This window comes from Tyto alba, unplaced genomic scaffold (assembly GCF_018691265.1).
Source record: "Tyto alba isolate M040663 unplaced genomic scaffold, T.alba_DEE_v4.0 Super-Scaffold_2, whole genome shotgun sequence".
In the NCBI taxonomy this organism is placed as follows: domain Eukaryota; kingdom Metazoa; phylum Chordata; class Aves; order Strigiformes; family Tytonidae; genus Tyto; species Tyto alba.
The window spans coordinates 47673252-47690857 of NW_024881282.1; the positions used below are offsets into that span (position 1 = coordinate 47673252).

The following is a 17606-nucleotide window of genomic DNA, read 5'->3' on the forward strand; positions in this document are numbered from 1 at the left end:
CCTAGAGATAAAATCCAGAATCCCTATGCCACATAAAGATTTATGTGTCAACAGGGAACGTACACAAATATCACTCTGGAGATGAAGACATTGATAGAGTGAATAGTTCTCTCTGCAGCTCGGCTTTCTCTTGTGGAAATGAAGCTGGGTAGACATCAGAGTGGTGGGTCCCTAAGCAATCCTAGATGGTCACTAACCACTTACATAACCTCAGGAAATCATATCACATTTCTGTGCTTTTGTCTCTTCTTGTTTGTCTTGTCTGTCTGGAATGGCAGGTTTTAATGTGATTAAAGTAGAGAGTGACTATCTCTTGATCTGTGTGTGTAATATTAGAGTTTCACACTGCAGTTCCCAACGTTCTCAGCTGGGGCCACTAGGTGCTGCTGTAATATGAGTAATTAAAATAATAACTATTATTAAGGAGATTACATATATTCTTACTATGGACTGTTTCAAAAAGCCTGAAAGCCAGAGAAAAAACTTACTCTAAATCTGCACACTTTTTTAAAAGTAATAACTGAAAGGCTGGATTATTCACTTCACCAGTACTCAAAATTTTTCCTTTTACCTTTTGAAATTTTGTAGGAAAAAAGCTGCAAATATCTTCCCCCTTTAAAAAATGTACTGAATAAATGCAATTTTTTTTCTACTCCATTTCCATTTTTAAGCCTAACTTCAGCAGTTTACTACTATGCAAGCTCTTCCAAATCATTATACTCCCAAATCCTTGCCAGCTACACAATTGTGCACCTTATTCATGTACTATTTGGATGTGAACAGAAAGTCAAAGTCCTCAGCATGGGGGAGCATGATTGAAGTGGCAAATGATTCAGTAAATGCATGGTGATGTTACTGAGGCTCAGATTTTGTACCTGTCAGCTCCACAGCCTTCTAAGGACACTTTATCTTATTAAATGCAGTCGACTGGCCATAAACACAGTAAAAGTTTAATAAGACTCCATATGAATCACAGTCACAAAATGCTTCTTGCCTGAGAGTGTTAAAATGTCTTTAAGCAGCTGCCAGCTATAGCTCAGAGAGCTATATGACTAAAGCGCTATTTCTGAATGTCTTGGAGTCAGTGTATCTAACCGGACTTTACAGTGGACAATCCAAAAGGCTATTTATATTCAGAAATAATTTGGCAAGTCTTGTTCATCAAACCAGTTTTCCAGACTCAAAGACTCCTCTTAAAAATTTGTTCTTGGATTTACTGCCCTTAAAAACGAAGTTAAATGAAATTATCTGAATCATCAGAACAGGGCTGCTAAGGCAGTTCTGGATTAATTACAAGTGATGAAGTTTTGCTGCTGGGTTGCTTCAAGACCCAAAGTTAGCGAGCACAGAAATGAAGTGACAAACACTAAGCACATGTGGAAAAAAAAATACCAGGAACATTATATGAGAATTAGGACTTTATGGTAAATGTGGGACACAATATTCACAGTTTAAATAAATCATTATTAAATAGCATTTTAGGAAAGTGCAGAGGTGCCAAAACAGACTAAAAATGTATTTTATTCTTACCATTTGAGACTGGCTCCGGGGACAGCCATTGATATCTTCAACCTTTTCATTTGCTAAATAGAAACAATGAGGAGAAAAGCAGAAGTAAACAATGAGATAAAACTTTCCTTTCCACCCCCTGGCCAGAAAAAAAAAAAAAAAAAAGCAATCAAATAAACAAACAAAAAACCAACCAAACAACAAAAAAACACAAACAAACAAAAAAAAAACCCAAAAAACAAAAAACAAACAAACAAAAAAAAAAACCCACAACAAAAAACAGAAGAACAGAAAAGACACAGCAATAATAAAGTGCACAGGGTTTTGTTGACACAGAGCTCCTTTCTAAGTAAAGCTCAGTCGTACAGTAACAACACTCTTGTTAGCAGCAGTTGCTTCCACATGCCAAATCATGCAAAGGGGGAAGTGCGAAGGAGGTCGCTGCTAATTCTTCAGCCCCTGCAAAATAACTGCTGACATGAAATCTTCCACAATTGTCTTTGCAGGGTCAGGATACAGTTTCAAGGCATCCCAGAAAGTATGAGCCACTCCAACTAACAAAATGCACACATGGGAGACATATGGTTTAATGGAGCATTCATTTCTGACAATTCAAAGTGTGTAAGATACAGTTCTGGCCATTTAAAGTATGGTTAAACAGCCACTTCCAAACATGCTCACATAAACATATTTTTTAATTAAGACAAGGATGAACCACACAAATATCAGAGACATATGGACCCAGTCAAATTGTATTATTCAGGGTTCATCTTATTGTTAAATACATTCAACTTGAATTATATATTCCCCCCATGCAAGGAGTCAGCTCGCAATGCTTCTCTCAGCCCTGGTCTTACCGATGATCTGGATGATTTCTGCTAGCAGAACTCCATCTGCAATGTCCTGTTGCAAATCCTTGATCAACCGCTTGTGGCCAGATTTTGCTAGGTAGTGGTTAGCCCAGTCAGTGTAAATCTGCAGAGCAGAGGGGGAGGGCAAGGAGGAGAGGGGGAAGAGAGAAAAGAGACAATAAAAATTCTTAAAACAAATGTTGGCTTACACACCAGAACTATTCTGGATCACATTCCCATTTAAGAAGTCAGCACCAAAGGAAACAATTTTAACGTTTTGGTTTTTTTCCCTTTTTTTTTTTTTTTCTTTTTTTTTTTTTTCTTTTTTTTTTTTTAAAAAAACAGCCATGCCCCTCCCCCTGCCATTCTCTGTTTTATTTTAACTTCAAATGATTCAGGCTGTTTCATGAGGGTTCAAACTTGCTGTGACCAAGCAAAATTCCCCTTATGACTGTAAAGGAAACTCCTGTCGTAAATCAGTCACATCTACCGCAGTTCCACCTCCCACCACGCTTCTACCTCTATGCACACCCCACCAACAACTTTCATGCTCGGGGACTGCCTGAGAGAAAGTGACAGCAGAGATGTGTGCCTGTGTTTTGGTAAAAGTTCATCAGGTTGTCGCTGGTGATCCCGCACCTGGAGATGTCTTTGTGACACTTTCTGCAGCAATCACCATGCCCCGCCACACAGGGACAGGTCGTTTGTCCCCTTGCCTATGGTTCAGCGTGCTGTAATGTGCACAGAGGAGAGACTGAGAGCACCAGATGTACAGTAGTCTCATTGCTGGAATTAGAGTATATATTCTGAAAATATGCTCTATCCATTCTCAGCCAAAAGAGGAGGGAGGAAGGGTGAGACTGAGCAGCACCAAAGTCTTAGCAACAGGCAGAATAAAAATGGCACTTATCACCAAAAGGTTGAAAAGGACCAGCTGAAATAGATCCTCCAAAATAAGGAAGGGGGGAGGGGGAAGGTTGAGGAGAGAAGTTGAAGGTATTTCATAGGGCATATACGTACACAGGGGAGCATTTGGCAACACCTACAGCTCACACACAAAGGGAACCAGGTTCACTTTGGGTGAGATAAAAAGAACAGACACCTTCACCTATGTACTGAGAGAATAGTGCACCCCAAGAGGTGCTCACACCATTCTGGGGTGTCCAAGTATGCCGAGGCAGCTCGGACTAGCGGAGTTCGGTGTGGGGGTGTCACACAGCTGGAGGGTATCAGTGGCCCTTGTCACAGGGTGTCTGTGGCTTCTCTCTGCACCCAAGAAAACGGGACTTGTACAGACCCTCCCGCTACTGTGGAATGTTACCACTGAGAGAAAGCACATATGTACAACAGCATCACAGTGTAAGTAAATATAATATCTAAGGTTCTTTCTCTCCTGAGATTATTGTTTGAAAATGTTGAAACTGCACCTCTTCCATAAAAACAATATGAGCTCACTTTATAAACATCCTTTTATTTAACCTCACAGACCCTGGGGAGGAAAGGGTCAGAATTCCATACTGTGAACAGAAAAACAGAGGCCAAAACCATTAACTACTTGCTTAGTTCACCAAAGAAATCTGTGGCAAAGCCAGGCTCGGGTGGGAAAATGGATGCAAATCCCAGTCCAGAGTCTTACCTAGAGAACCAACACCTACTTTCCACCCAGAAAAAAGTATCATTGCTCAGTCCATGTTCACATACTAAGGACTCCTTCACTGAGTACCATTGTCACAGATTTTCTCCCTCTTCATTAAAAGAGACAGAGAATTATAACTTGTATAGTCTACCCTATTTCTTCCCATATTCCTGCAGGTGGATCATCAGCTGGTTTTCCATAGCTCTCTTGACAGCTTTAGAACTTTAGATAAATCCATAGCATTGAATACTGGAAGTGGATTCAGCTCTCCCATAGCCAAAGGATGCTGCTGTTAGATGGGGCCCTAAATTTCCCTGCCACACCCAGAAGTCTGCTATGGTCACCTGTGTTTTCACTGATACTCTTTTTTCACTATTACAGGTGAGTGACATGAAAGGCTCCATTAAAATGCTTTTAAAGACAACTGTAGCTAAGAAAGTGTTTCTTCAACTATATAACCATATATAATAAATGCTAATGTGGAGTCTCTAAAGATTGTATGAACACATATTTAGAACAATATGAACACATGACGATAAAAGACTCATACCACACACATAGCATCATGTATTCCCTACTACTAGTATTTCAACTTCAGTCATTCTTCTAAATTAATGTCTCAGAAATATTTTCTGAGCTATTACTATAAGCAGAACTATTTTCTGTATTCCAGTGAAACTGATCCACTGGAACATACAGAACTTAATACCCACTAATATTATTTTAGGTTAGTTTCACATTACAAATAAAAATACTTTACCAATCATTTCCTTTTTCATTTTTCACACCCACACATAATCTGGTGTACCAATCCTAATTTTGACTACAATTTGAACTATCCTCTCACTAAGCAGCCAGGGAAATTTCACTCCAGCAGCTGCTTATCTAGTATTCAGAGAACGGACTTCACCCACCCACTTCATAATCTTCTTTTCTCATTACTTTAAAAGGGACAAGCATAAAGAATGTAGACAGTGTTTTGTAAACAAAGGTTGATAATCCACTTCATACCAGTGGTCCCAAATCTTTACTGATGGTCTGTAATTTGATAGTTATGCAATGGTGGAAAAAAATATTAGGAGGAGGCAGTGGTAAAAGAGGAGATTTTTCACTTCAAAAGTATTCTAAAACAAACCAAAAAGGTGAAGAGTTGTTGATGGAGACAGTATAGCAAATCAACACCCCATTGTCAGTGGAACATCACATTTAATTTCCTCTCTTTCTGTAGGGATCACCACTTGTTTCTGTTTCCACCCTTCCCCATAGCATGCCCTTCTCATTCATCTCATTCTTCCAGGGACCCAACTGCTCAGGAGTCAGTTGTAAAAAATGAAAAGCATGTAGATAGACACATGAAATTATAAGAATGTACACATGCCACTGTATTATTTTTACATTAAATTCTCTGATGCAAATATAATGGGAAATAAGAGAATCCTCCTTTCCATAGTTTTCAATTATCAGTGTAACTATGCACCTCTTAGAAATTTTATCTTAAACTCCTTGGGAAAACATAAAGATCCTGTGTGCATCATCATTGACAATACTCAGTTTGCAAAGGATAGAAAAGTCATGCAGAACAGAAGATAAATATATCAGTAACTTCATGCAACAGTCTGTTTTTTTATGGGTGCTCCCCTCTCATTGGGTGTTGAGCACCTCCAAGGAGGAGCTGTGCATGCTCCCCCTCTTTTCAGAACTAGCAACAGATCATTTTGTCTCACACTAACTGTGCAGTAATGCTTCCCAAAAATCCTCTTATCTTAGATTTTTCTATGATGAGTTTGTTTCGGAGAAGAACACACACATGAGGGTTAGCTCTTGCAACACTTCCTCCTGGTTCCAGTGCTTGCTCCACTAACGCTGCCTTACAGCCACACACTGGCCCAGGCTGCTGCCTTACTCATTTCCTCTCCGAGCTTCCTCTCCTACCACCCTGCTTTACAGGCACGTCTGACTGGGGAGTATTTGCCTTCAGCGCTAGGCTCCGACCGCTGACAATGTACGAGAGAGCCGCCGTTATCTGCGACGCGGAGGACCAGTCTCAGCAACACGATAACGGAACAGACCCGATCCCGTGTTTGTGTGGTCCAAGCCCCGTCCCGGCCCCTGGTGCTTGCAACACAAAACACGATTCAGTGGGTCAATCCGAGCTCGGGCACAGCCTGCTCATGTTAATGATGGTTTCCCCTAGCATTCCTCAACTGCTCGTCATGCTAACCTTCAAGAGAGTAGAGGAAATAAACTCTGATACCCAAATATGAACTTCACCTCAATACTTCACACGTAGCTATAAGGAGCACAGCAGAGCTGCTTGGCAGGATCCGTGATGAAACAAGACACTTTGTAACATGGTAGCTTAACAAAGTGATAGAGGATCTCACAGGTTACTGACTTTCTTTGAAAATGCTTCAATCATAAACCATGTAATTATACATCAGGCAGTGCTATAATGCATCCTCTTTAAAATTAATACAGAAATGTTACCCCCCATAATCAGTGCCAAGTGGGAAATGTCAGATGGATTTCAGAAGTACAGTCAGCCTAATGAAATAATAACGCATGACACTTTGTTAGTGTCTTCCACTAAATCAGCTCAACATGCTTCCCAGACACAAATTAGATCACCCCTATTATTTATTATTTCTGTAGATGTGGGGAAACTGAGGTATAAAGGCTTTCTTGGCAGATTTTTTTTTTTTTCCTAATGTGGCTCACTCAAGGGCAAAAAGAACTGGGAATACAACCCAGATATTCTGAGTTGCAATCATTTCTTCTATATGCTTTTTTATCAGGCAATTTTATAAATAGTCTTGGTGGGAAAATGCATATTCCAAGAATCAGGATCCTTTGGTATATTTTTGTTTGTTTGCTACAGTATATAGAGTTTCAGATCTGAAAACAGTCTCCTGTTGCTATCGAGAAGACAGCTTTCCATACTTAGAGTATGCCTCCGTCACTCCCTTATGTGCCAACGATGCTGCTTCAGAACAACAGTTGCTGCCAACTGAGTTATGCCAAGATCTTGTTGACAGATTTCCATGTCTTTTCGAAGGATAGATTATATTTGAAAAGTATTTAAATATTTGTCTACTATATGAAAAAGTTTTATTCCTAGATACGTGGGAATAAACAGATAGTATCCAGTTCTCATCACTTGTCCTTTAAAATACTCTCTAAGAGACAACTGTATCCTCATTCATTATCATGAAATAATTGAAATGCTGTTCCCCAGTGCTATCTCTTATGCTCTTTTCTGTGCACAATACCACTCTAATACTTTTTGGGGCCATCCTAATTCAGTTTGGGAGTGGGGAGGCTTTTTAAGAACTCCATTTCCCAAAAGGAATCTATAGGCAACAGCAAGCTCCTCTCTTTATCTTGTAGCAAACAAGTGCTGGAGAAATGTAAGGAAAAGTTATCTATTACAAAAAACATTGCTAGCAGCAGACCTGGGTTGCAGTGGTTCACAGCAATATACAATAGTACTTTTAAGCACAGCAGGATTCTTTTATTCTATGTTTGGATGATATCAATATATTTCATAATCTTTACTTTTTCTTTTTTTAAAAAAATGAAATAAAATAAAATAAAACTATTAAAAAATCCCAACACCAGAATTTTAACAGTCAGCCAAAGTGGAAATATGGCACTGTTACCTTAATAAAGGGGCTATGTGACTTTCAAGTGCAATATATGTACTTTGCTTAAAATGTTGCCATTGGAGACAACTGATAGTTGATGGTACTTAGAGCTTTTTACCCATAGACACTCATTCAAATCATGCTTGTAGAAGAAGAGATTAATGACTTGTTTCTGTTCCCCAGTATGCTACAAAATGGGCCATAAAGGCTGCATATCTATTTCCTGGGTGGTTTTCCAGCGTGTGGCCTACCCTGGATGTTGAATACTCAGCAGAGCCTACATAAGAGTCCCAGAGTCCCTGATGAAGAGGGTTTGCCAGAGGAGAGGGCATGACCACAACTCTACTTCAACGTAGCTATTCTTGGCTAATAAATTGTGGGTAGCAAAACATGTGTTGTAGCGTCTCTGACGCTGCTTGTATTTATAAAGAGAAACCGGGCAACACATTGACTAGTGTTAGAATAGAGTGAAGAAATCAGATTGCAGTGAGACCCCTTTCTCCTTCTCACTGCCTCTACACTAAGGAAAACTCAACTGGAAGGCAGGATCTGACCTTTTAAATATTTTCTTATTGAAGGTTATTTCTCTGTGTTACAAAAGAATAATTTATTAGTTTCAGTCCTCCACTTAGCAAGGAAAAGGGCTAACTTTGAAAACAATGGTTCACAATTAGACTGCCATAAGAGACAGATCAAGCATCCAATTTATGTCCAGATTTAACTGACTATAGAAAACACACTGCAACTCATTTGCTATAAAGCAAAGCTGAGATCTAGGGGTGGCACTTTTTGTAACATTAAGCAAATTACATGAGAAGAAAAAATATTTACACAATTAAAAATATATGGCCAGAAAATTAAACTAGAATTACTTAATTTATAGGCAAGATGGAGTCCAATGCATTTCATTTAACAAAATGAAATGAGTATTAAATGACATTCCACAAACACTGTTTCTGAGTCCCACTGATCAAATGAGAACAATTATGAGTTAAGGAATAGAAACCATTTAGAGGGATAGACACCAATTAGCCAAAATGTCGGAATCCCTATAGTACGATTCTATTTTGTAAATAGCAGCATGTATCCATCAACACTACTCAGTAATTTTCAGATAAAAATACAATTAAATATAAGTCCACTAATCCTAGCTAAGAAAATTAATAGAAACAATACTCTCCAACAATCGTTGGCAAGCTTTAGGTGACTTACCCAGTTTTCAGGGGACTGTTTTATATTTCCAAGTCTCACTTACAGTTTGTGATCTAATCACCCAAGTAACATTTGTACTGACTTACTGTGCCCTCTTTCTTCCCATTTCTTCCCAAATCCCAACACAGAAGTAATTTAATACATGTGTTTGAGGCCAGTGTTCACCAGTAGCACAGAGGCAAGACTTTTGATGCATCTGTTCCAGATGAAAGGTAACGGTATAATCCTCTTTGAGTGTGCATTTGTGCGTATATTTGTGTGTGAAGTTTGATATGTAATTTGTATATTGCACAGTTAAAAATCCAACTCTTTATAGAATGAAGTAACTCATTCCTCCTTTGAAAAAGAATCATACCAATTTACTTTACAGTTTAATCATACCAGGTTTTTTTATTGGGCTATTGCAGCTACTCTTCAATCCTGTGCAATGGCAATAAAGTACCACAGGAAGGAGCCAGATACTCATCCTGCAGCTGCAGAGGACCTCTCCAGGCAGCTGCTTCTCTGCAGACTGGTGCTGCTGGGAAGCAATACTTGTTACGGGAGCAACACCACCACAGTGATTAATACTGGCCTCGAGCTTCCTGCGTTAACAGGAGACAATATTCAGTGTAATACAGAGCAATCCTCCAAAACAGCCAACCTGGACACTTTCTGTTATAAATACTGCATAAACCTGCCTGTACAACTTTGGAATTATTTCTTGGATCTGTTTTTAAACTAAAAAGTACATTTTAGCATCCGTTTAGTAAAACTACAATGAAATACAGGACCTGTTATTCAATACAGCTTTTACATAAAACATTGATTAAAATTAATATATCAGTGAATTTTATTAGAGTGAGGAAGACCTGAACTCCCTGCTGGGCATGTGTTACACCTAGAGACACCACTCAGAAGGTGAATCTGTCTTAGCATTTTAGTTCAGATAAGGAGTGTGCTTCTAAAGTCAGTCTCCTATCACTTGTGCTCTCTCAGAGATCCTTTTCACATGAAATGAAACAGAGCTATGAGCTTCAAGAGCATGCTGCACGCACTCCATTCACTAACTGACATTCTGTCTATGCAACAAAATGAGAACTAATCCAAGCAGCTCTCCACCCCCAGAATGTGTACCTTAGAGATGCTGGTTCCTTAGCACCAAACCATTTTTCCCTACAGAGCAACCCTTCCTGCTAACACTGGCATATGTGTGTCCCAGAAGTGATGGGAGAGAGGGAGGATGTGATAGAAAAAGCTGCTGACTGTCCTGTATAGTGACATATACACCAAGCTGCTTCTGTAAACTGGTGTGATGCTACAGTAGTGACATATGTAAGGGGAGGACATGTTGTGGTCTTGAAAGTGGTGACGTGTGAAGAAATTAATTTGACCAAAAGGACAGAGCCATTTGACCAAACGGACAGAGCCAGCATTCTCCAATACAAATAAATGAGCTGAAATATATGAAACTCCCCCTTTCTTCTATATGTATATGGACACTTGAACAACATCCAAGCCTGCCCAAATTAGGCCATGTCTGTCTCTGACAGTTCCTGGACAAAGAGGTCTGCATTTGGAAGAAACAGGTGATCTGAGAAGGAGCATCTGTGCCTGTACAAATGAGGAAGGGTAAAAACAAAGCAGTGTTTCTACTTTTCTGGGCATCTAGGATAACAATGGTGGCTCTCCACACCAGAGGACCCATTCCATTTTCCCAAATGAGACTTCCTATACACTAGACTTGCATGAATCTTACAACTCATACATGTCTTGTCACTTCCAGGATGTTTCATGGATAGTCCTGCATTCATTTTAATAAATAAACCCACAGAAAGCAAAGGTAAGTTTTCTGTAAAGGGAAAAATGAAATGAGATTGCAGAAGTTTCTTTTGCAGCTCACCATTATCACAACAACACAGAAGAACAGAGAAAAAACTTCTCAGACCTGTCTGGAGATCATGAAGTAATTTGCAGAACAAAAACACCTTTGCTTTGTTCATTCCTTGTTTGTTCACAAGCAATAATCCATTCTTGTTATCAACCAGACCGTTCCTGGATGGAGCAGGCACATGCTTTAGCAAAGCAGCAACAAGGCTCCTCACATGGATCTGAGGAGATTCCACTGTGAAACTACTCCAGATTTTCCATCAAAGCTCATTTTAAGGATTTATAACTTGGACTGAGACATTCTTTCCACACTGAGATTTGGCATTAAAGAACTTGGCCCAGGGATCAAAATAACCCTCTTTTCCAGCACTTCTTTAATGTGTGGGAAGGCAACTTTCTGATATGTAAAGATGCAAAAATATTAAGACATACTTTTGTTCTTTGGTTGCAAGAAAACAGTGGCAAATAAGACCGCAAATAACTTTAAATATTAAGTCTCTATCTAGCTTGTGCTTTCTGAGGCTTAGAAACTGGTTTGAATTGTCTGTTTTCCTCTCATGTGGAAGAATGGCTTTGCAAATCAAAATAAACAAAATAAACTGTTTGCTTTCTGAGCTACATATTTTATAACAAGACACTTTAACTCCTGATTAATTTTTCTCTGGGCTTTGATCTTTAAACGTTGTTTGTCACCATCTCTATAATTTTAATATCAATAAATGTGTTGCACATTCAGCACACCAGTCAGTTGCTAAAAGTAACATGACTTTAATATTAAGTAAATATGTTAGTAATTTCAAATATAAGTGATCTGGGTCTCTTCCTACTGTCATTAATTTCTGTTAAAACAGGTCTTGGTGGTGAGTGTAGGAGTAGCAATGGTCATGTGTGTGCAACCATTTCGCCATTTGCTACCTAGCTGGAGCTTAGGGAAATTAAATTCTGCTCACACAGATGCCAGTCTTTACACATACTTCTTCAGTTTAAGAAATGTGAAATGTAAAACAGTGTTATATGACTTGAAAGTCTAAGGATGCAGCTCACTACAATAAAAATACCAGTTTGGAACTTATTTCCCTTTGCTCACCATTGAAAACACAGCCCAAAATATAGGTCTACCCATTCTGATGATAATACTTATATTAGCAATCATCCAGCACAACAAATTTTATGTATGAGGTAAATTCTGCCAGACAGTAATCTCAAATAACAAGGAGAAGACAGTAATCTTATCATAGTTTTTGACAACAAACAGAAAACTTTTAATCCCAAATGAGATTCAACATTATATTCTTCCTCATTTCTTAATGAAAGACTTGTCTCATATACAGCTTTTGTAACACAACCAGATCTGGAACAACCATGCAATGGAAAGAATAAGGTTCTTGATTCCTACTGAGAATGTTCTGAACACCCTTATTTTCTATTATAAAAGGGGAGAGTTGCCTAAACACCTCTAGTGAGGACTCTAGCTGCACTTCACATGGAAAGAGGCAATGTCTCAAAAAAGGAGGTCCCTATGGCCTGGGGCCTGTCTTTCATCTGTGTTCAATCTGCCATCTCACATGCAAATCTCCTGATGTGTATTCCACCTTTTGACTAGGGCTACATACTTCTCTAGGACTACACCACTCCCCAAAGCAACATCAAAGGTATGTGATATGTGACTCGAACATTTTCCACCTATGATTTACCTCTGAAGACAACAAAAAATTCCTCTTAGCTCAGTATTAAAAGAGCAACCTCAAGATCCAACCCCCGTGCCCTATGCCAAAAAAAAGGGAAAATAAGTCTAGGAACAGATAAACGCACCACTTCCGATTAAAGACTTTCTTCTTACTAAATTAGAACGTTCTTGTGTTGGATACTAACATACTGATACATGAACTTCAGATCTGGAGATCAAGGAAGTAAGTTTAGAAAATGGATAATAATTAAGATAGATAAAGATCTGAAGTTTATATCTAGCATCTCCCGTTATATTGCAAGGCTGTTTATGAAGGATCAGAGCTTAGCTATGTAAAGATCCACTCTGATAGAAACGAACTTAAGTTCATTATTAAGGCTTTGAGGTAGGGAAAGTTTATAACTCTGCTCATATGGACACCTTTGCATAAACTCTGGACCTTATTGCTTTAAACTAGTATCCAAACTATGATATCTGTATTTCTATTCCTACAAACAAGATGCAGATTTTTTGCTTCTTAATGTTATATCACAATAATATGACATGAATTTTAGGGCACAAAGAGAAATGACCAGATGATGTGGGACTGAAAGCTAGAAACACTTCCTAGTCCTAGACATACATGCAAAACTGAAGGGCTTGTCATCACTGCATGAAGGTACAGAGAAATGTCTTAAAACTGAATGCACATGAAATGATCTGTTAGTCTACTACACATCTGGAATAGCAAGAGGCTGATGCCTGAAGAAAACAAAGTTCTTGAGAGAGCTGTGTGAAAGTGGTAGCTTAGCCACTACCTAACATTTTTCTTTTTCTTGCCCCTATAGCCAGCACCTGACATGTAAGTACAAATGGTAGTATTACCTCTAGGCATATGAGGATTTTCCTACTTCAAGACCAAACCCATCTGTCTTATGACACAAAATGGTTGGTGCTTTTTTTGTTTGAGCTGTGTTCTCTGGGTCCTGTGACTGGCCCTACGCAGGGTACCCACCACCCTCTTCCTCAAGGGACTGTTCTCCACATCTGCAACTCTTCACTTACTGTCTTATACTTCCTTTTCAAATACACATTCTAGTGATATCCCTGCCTCTTTGATAACAAACTAGAAATGAAGGATAGGGATTGACCAGCTCACTTTAAAGGGCCACTGATTTTAAAACTAATTAAATCCATATCTTCTACCTCCCACGCAAACACCCCCTGGGACTAAAGGCTTCTGTAAAGGATTAGGAAGGGGATATTCTCATTGCAGCCACACTGCCATGCAGAAAATAATTCAAGATTTGGGAAGTTGTGAGCAGGAAGCAGAAGATGAAGAAGAAAGAGAGTGAAAACACAAACAAATAACTCTGCTGGCTAGCAATTACAGCATTCATTTTGGACAGAGGAGACTGTGCTCCAGCTTTTCCTTCCAAAAGCCTTTCTGTATTTTATCCTACAAATGTAAGTAAAAAACAGAAATAAGCCTAGTAAAAGGAGCATCATGTCTCCTCTCAAATGAGTCCCTAAACCAGTAGCCTACAATGCTGTGTCCCATCCCACCTTATGCTCAGCTGTTTTCTCAGACTGTGGTGCAAGATGGCACTAATGGCTCCTCTGGTAGCTCTGAGAAGGCTGGTGCTCCAGGAGAGCCCACACAGCTGCTTTAATCCTAGAGAGGCATGTGGAGTATTACTTTGGGGACTTTCATTGGCAGCTCTCCATTTAGTCTACTTTTTTAGAAGAAACAAAACTGCTTTTTTGATGGTTTCTATCAACCTTCTAACTTTCCGATAAAATAAAAAGTAAAATAATTTAATCATGCTAGCTTTATTTATTTACTTATTTATTAATAGGAAATCATTATTGCCAATGAATAATAAATATTTCATTCTGGAACACTGTTTTTTTTTTTTACCAGTTCTAACTTTTTGTTACAGTAGGCAGGTGTTTATTTCACCTGCCCTTTAAATAAACCTTGCTGGTAAGGTGCTTGACTCTGTTGAGCCAGTGCAGCTTCTGAGCATTCTCAGAAGTACAATTTCACATCTGTACAGATCCTTAATGCAAAAACCTGGGATGGCTATGGACAGACTATAAGTGCTGCCAAAATAGGCAGCTGCTGAGTGGGAGTTCTGTGGATGAGAATGATGGATATAGGCACCTAAAATACAAGTGAGGTAGGTCATAGGAACATAAATTCTTTGGGAGAAGAGGGAAGATCATATTTCATATTTCAGGAATTACTGTACAAAGGATAACTTTGTTAAAAGTACAACCATGTACTACATTATTTAGTGCATAAAATAAGTATGGAACAGAATAGTCCTTAAAACAAGTTTTTCCTTAAATTCTTACAGTTTTTCTTGAAGACATCTGATAATACAGGATTGCCTTTTTTAGTAGGACTTGCTGAATGTCTCTCATTTGAGATGGAAGTCTAAGGAGAAATATTTTGGAGGAACTTCCTGAAAACATATAGAACCCTAATGCATTTTTATTCTTTTTTGTTGTTGTTGTTGAAGAATTGTTTCATTTGGGAACTACAAATTAGAGTGGAAAGTGAAGTTTGAAATTTTATCAAATTGATGTACCTCTCAAGTTGTGCAGTCCAACAGAAAGGCTTCTCAAATGTTGCACCAGATGACTTTTTTCTCAGCTTCCCTGGTGAGGTTCATGCTACTTTACTATCAGTATTAAAATCCCATACTTACATCAGTGCTTCATTTTATGTTACTGTCATTATCTTTTTACAGTTTATAATGGTATTGGCATTATCTGCCTAATAATTATTCCTGAGTCACAGCAGTAAAACTCTTTTAAGTCTCAAGGTCTGATCTAGAATCTGCTGAACCACTTAAGTTTCATCTGTGTCTTTTTGACTGAAAGAGATGTTCCATACATTAAAGAAGAATCAAAGTGGGCAAATGGCTTCTCTAGTGTGTGTTTTTTTAGTAAAAAAATCTCAACTCCACTAGATAGATTTAAGTGAGTCTCTCCCAATATATTATGTATCCCCTCTATTGTGTAGATGAATGTACTATATTTCTTCAACTTCAAATCCACAGTGTATTCTCTTATAAACTGTTATCTATACCACGGTGCAGAACAGGTGACTTTGGTACATGTCAAACTCACTTGCAGGATTTGGGTCCCCAAGGAACACTGTAAAATGTCTGAAAATACTGTAATAATACACATACTATAAAAATCTGAATGATAAAGGGTCTTATATTGTAAGCCATTAAAAAATACTACATCCTAAAAATGGTATTTAAAATGTTCACAGTGATACTCAGTGATACAACACAGTCCTGTAGATAATTATTTTAAGAACAGGATATTTCAACTAATTGTGTTAGCACACTCCAAATTCCAATCACACAACACCCACAGTGATACAGAGGGCACATGACAATACTATCTAATCAGCCTTGCAATGATGTTCAACCAAAAAACTGTCCACAGAATAAAGAACACATCTGAATTTATCTGGTATGAAGCAAAGGTTATTTAAAAATAATGGCATATACATATAATTGCATGTTGTCTACTCTTTGAAAAACAGATGTTTACAAGTTTATGGGGTAATTAAGTTTACACAACAAGTTCATAGATGTCCTTCAGCAGGTACTAGGTAAAATATTTTTTTAAAAAAACACAAAACCCCACAACCTACACTTTGCATTTGGATGGGTTTTTCAGCTTGCGCTATGAAAAGCTAAGGACCCAAGAAGAAAGCCAAGACTTGAAAAAATTTCTTAAGTCCACAAGTAGATAGTATGTTTATCATCTAATTGTTTTATCTTTATATATTCCAATCATTGAATATACACTATATAAGCAGAGTTCATGAAGAATCGAACAACTAAATGAATAGCAAGACCACGTGCAGTGAGGTTACAAAAATTAGGGAAGGTGTGATGTTGGAGCACAACTTTTGTGCAAGTCCTCTGCTGTGTGCACACTCCTCTTCGTGCCCTTCATGGGAACATGCAGTGCAAACACCTCAGACTAGTTATACCTTGCTCAGTTGCTTATGCTGCTTATTCAAATGATTGGACCATCTGAATTTGGCACAACTGAGACTTTGTTTGCGGAAAGCCGTAAGAATCTCAGTTTGCAGGGAAACCCAAACACTTCTAAAGAAACGTCATGTATTTATTCACTCAAAGTCAGGAGGCAGAACAAAGGCTTAAAGAAACAAACAGTTTTCTTTTTTCCATTGCCTAAGTTTTCAATGTTCCTTGAAAGCATTTGTAAAGTCACTTCAGGCTGTTCTCTATTCCTGGCTGGAAGGTGCTGGCTCCTGGCCTCCTGTCACTGTGACTGTGGAGTTTTTAGAGAGCCATGCCAGATGCAACATGGCCTGACCCACTCCAAACCCACCCACATGCCCCTCATGGGGGAAATGGCCTCTTAAACCCTGAAGCAGTCCATGGGGATCTATAATCACCTCTCCTGGATGAGCAGACTAGAAGTGTTCTGTCCTTTTGAACATCACACCTGTTTTTATAAAAATCTTCAATGGCCTCTCAAAAATATTTATCCTATTTGTGTCCTTCCATATCTACTAGCTCTTAGTGATGTTTCTCCTTTCTAACACGACCATCTTTAAGTTTTAGGATGCCCTTGGATCTCACTCTTCACTCAGCTTTGGGAAGAGTAAACTTCCCTCACTCTGGAGAGAACCAAGATAAAAAATATCCCCTAATAATTACTTCCCCCGTTTTTGCATGGAAGATTATTTTGCCTTTACTTTGCCTTTGTCACTTTATTAATTTAATGCATTCATTAAGGTAATATGAGGGACAAATGCTGTTAAAAAAAACACTCTATAGACATAACTATCTGGAAGCAGATATAACAACCTATTCAAGTCATAAGCTGTAAACTGCACATAAATATAGAAAGCACCTAAAAGATAAGAAAAAAAAAACAACCATCAACACTTCTCTTCATACTCTGATGAGAAAGTTTAGGAGCTATGTCACTGCTGTGAGGACAGAACTTGTGTTTGGTTTTACTTTAAAGCCAGAATAAGATCAGCTCTCAAACACTTTACTCACCTCAAAACATCTTCCTGTAGAATTGTTTTGTCTTCTCTATAGTAATGCAATCCTCCTTACTAAGTATTTTTTTCAGCTACTTTTCACAGAGGCCTTAAAAAACAGTCCATTGATTCATGCAGGTCTGCAGGTCTGATGTGTTGTAAA

At 38.4% G+C, this 17606-nt stretch overlaps 1 protein-coding gene across 8 annotated transcripts in view; it reads right to left on the reverse strand.

Moving 5' to 3' along the window:
• Window positions 1–17606, reverse strand: part of NAV3 (neuron navigator 3) — a 417901-nt gene that overhangs the window by 192519 nt on the left and 207776 nt on the right. For all 8 annotated transcript variants that reach the window (XM_032999780.2, XM_042792193.1, XM_032999779.2 and 5 more), the window contains 2 exons: window positions 2367–2484; window positions 1531–1583 (listed from right to left, as the gene is read on the reverse strand). In XM_032999780.2, coding sequence (XP_032855671.1) covers window positions 1531–1583; window positions 2367–2484 — 171 coding nt within the window. The remainder of the gene's footprint in view (window positions 1–1530; window positions 1584–2366; window positions 2485–17606) is intronic.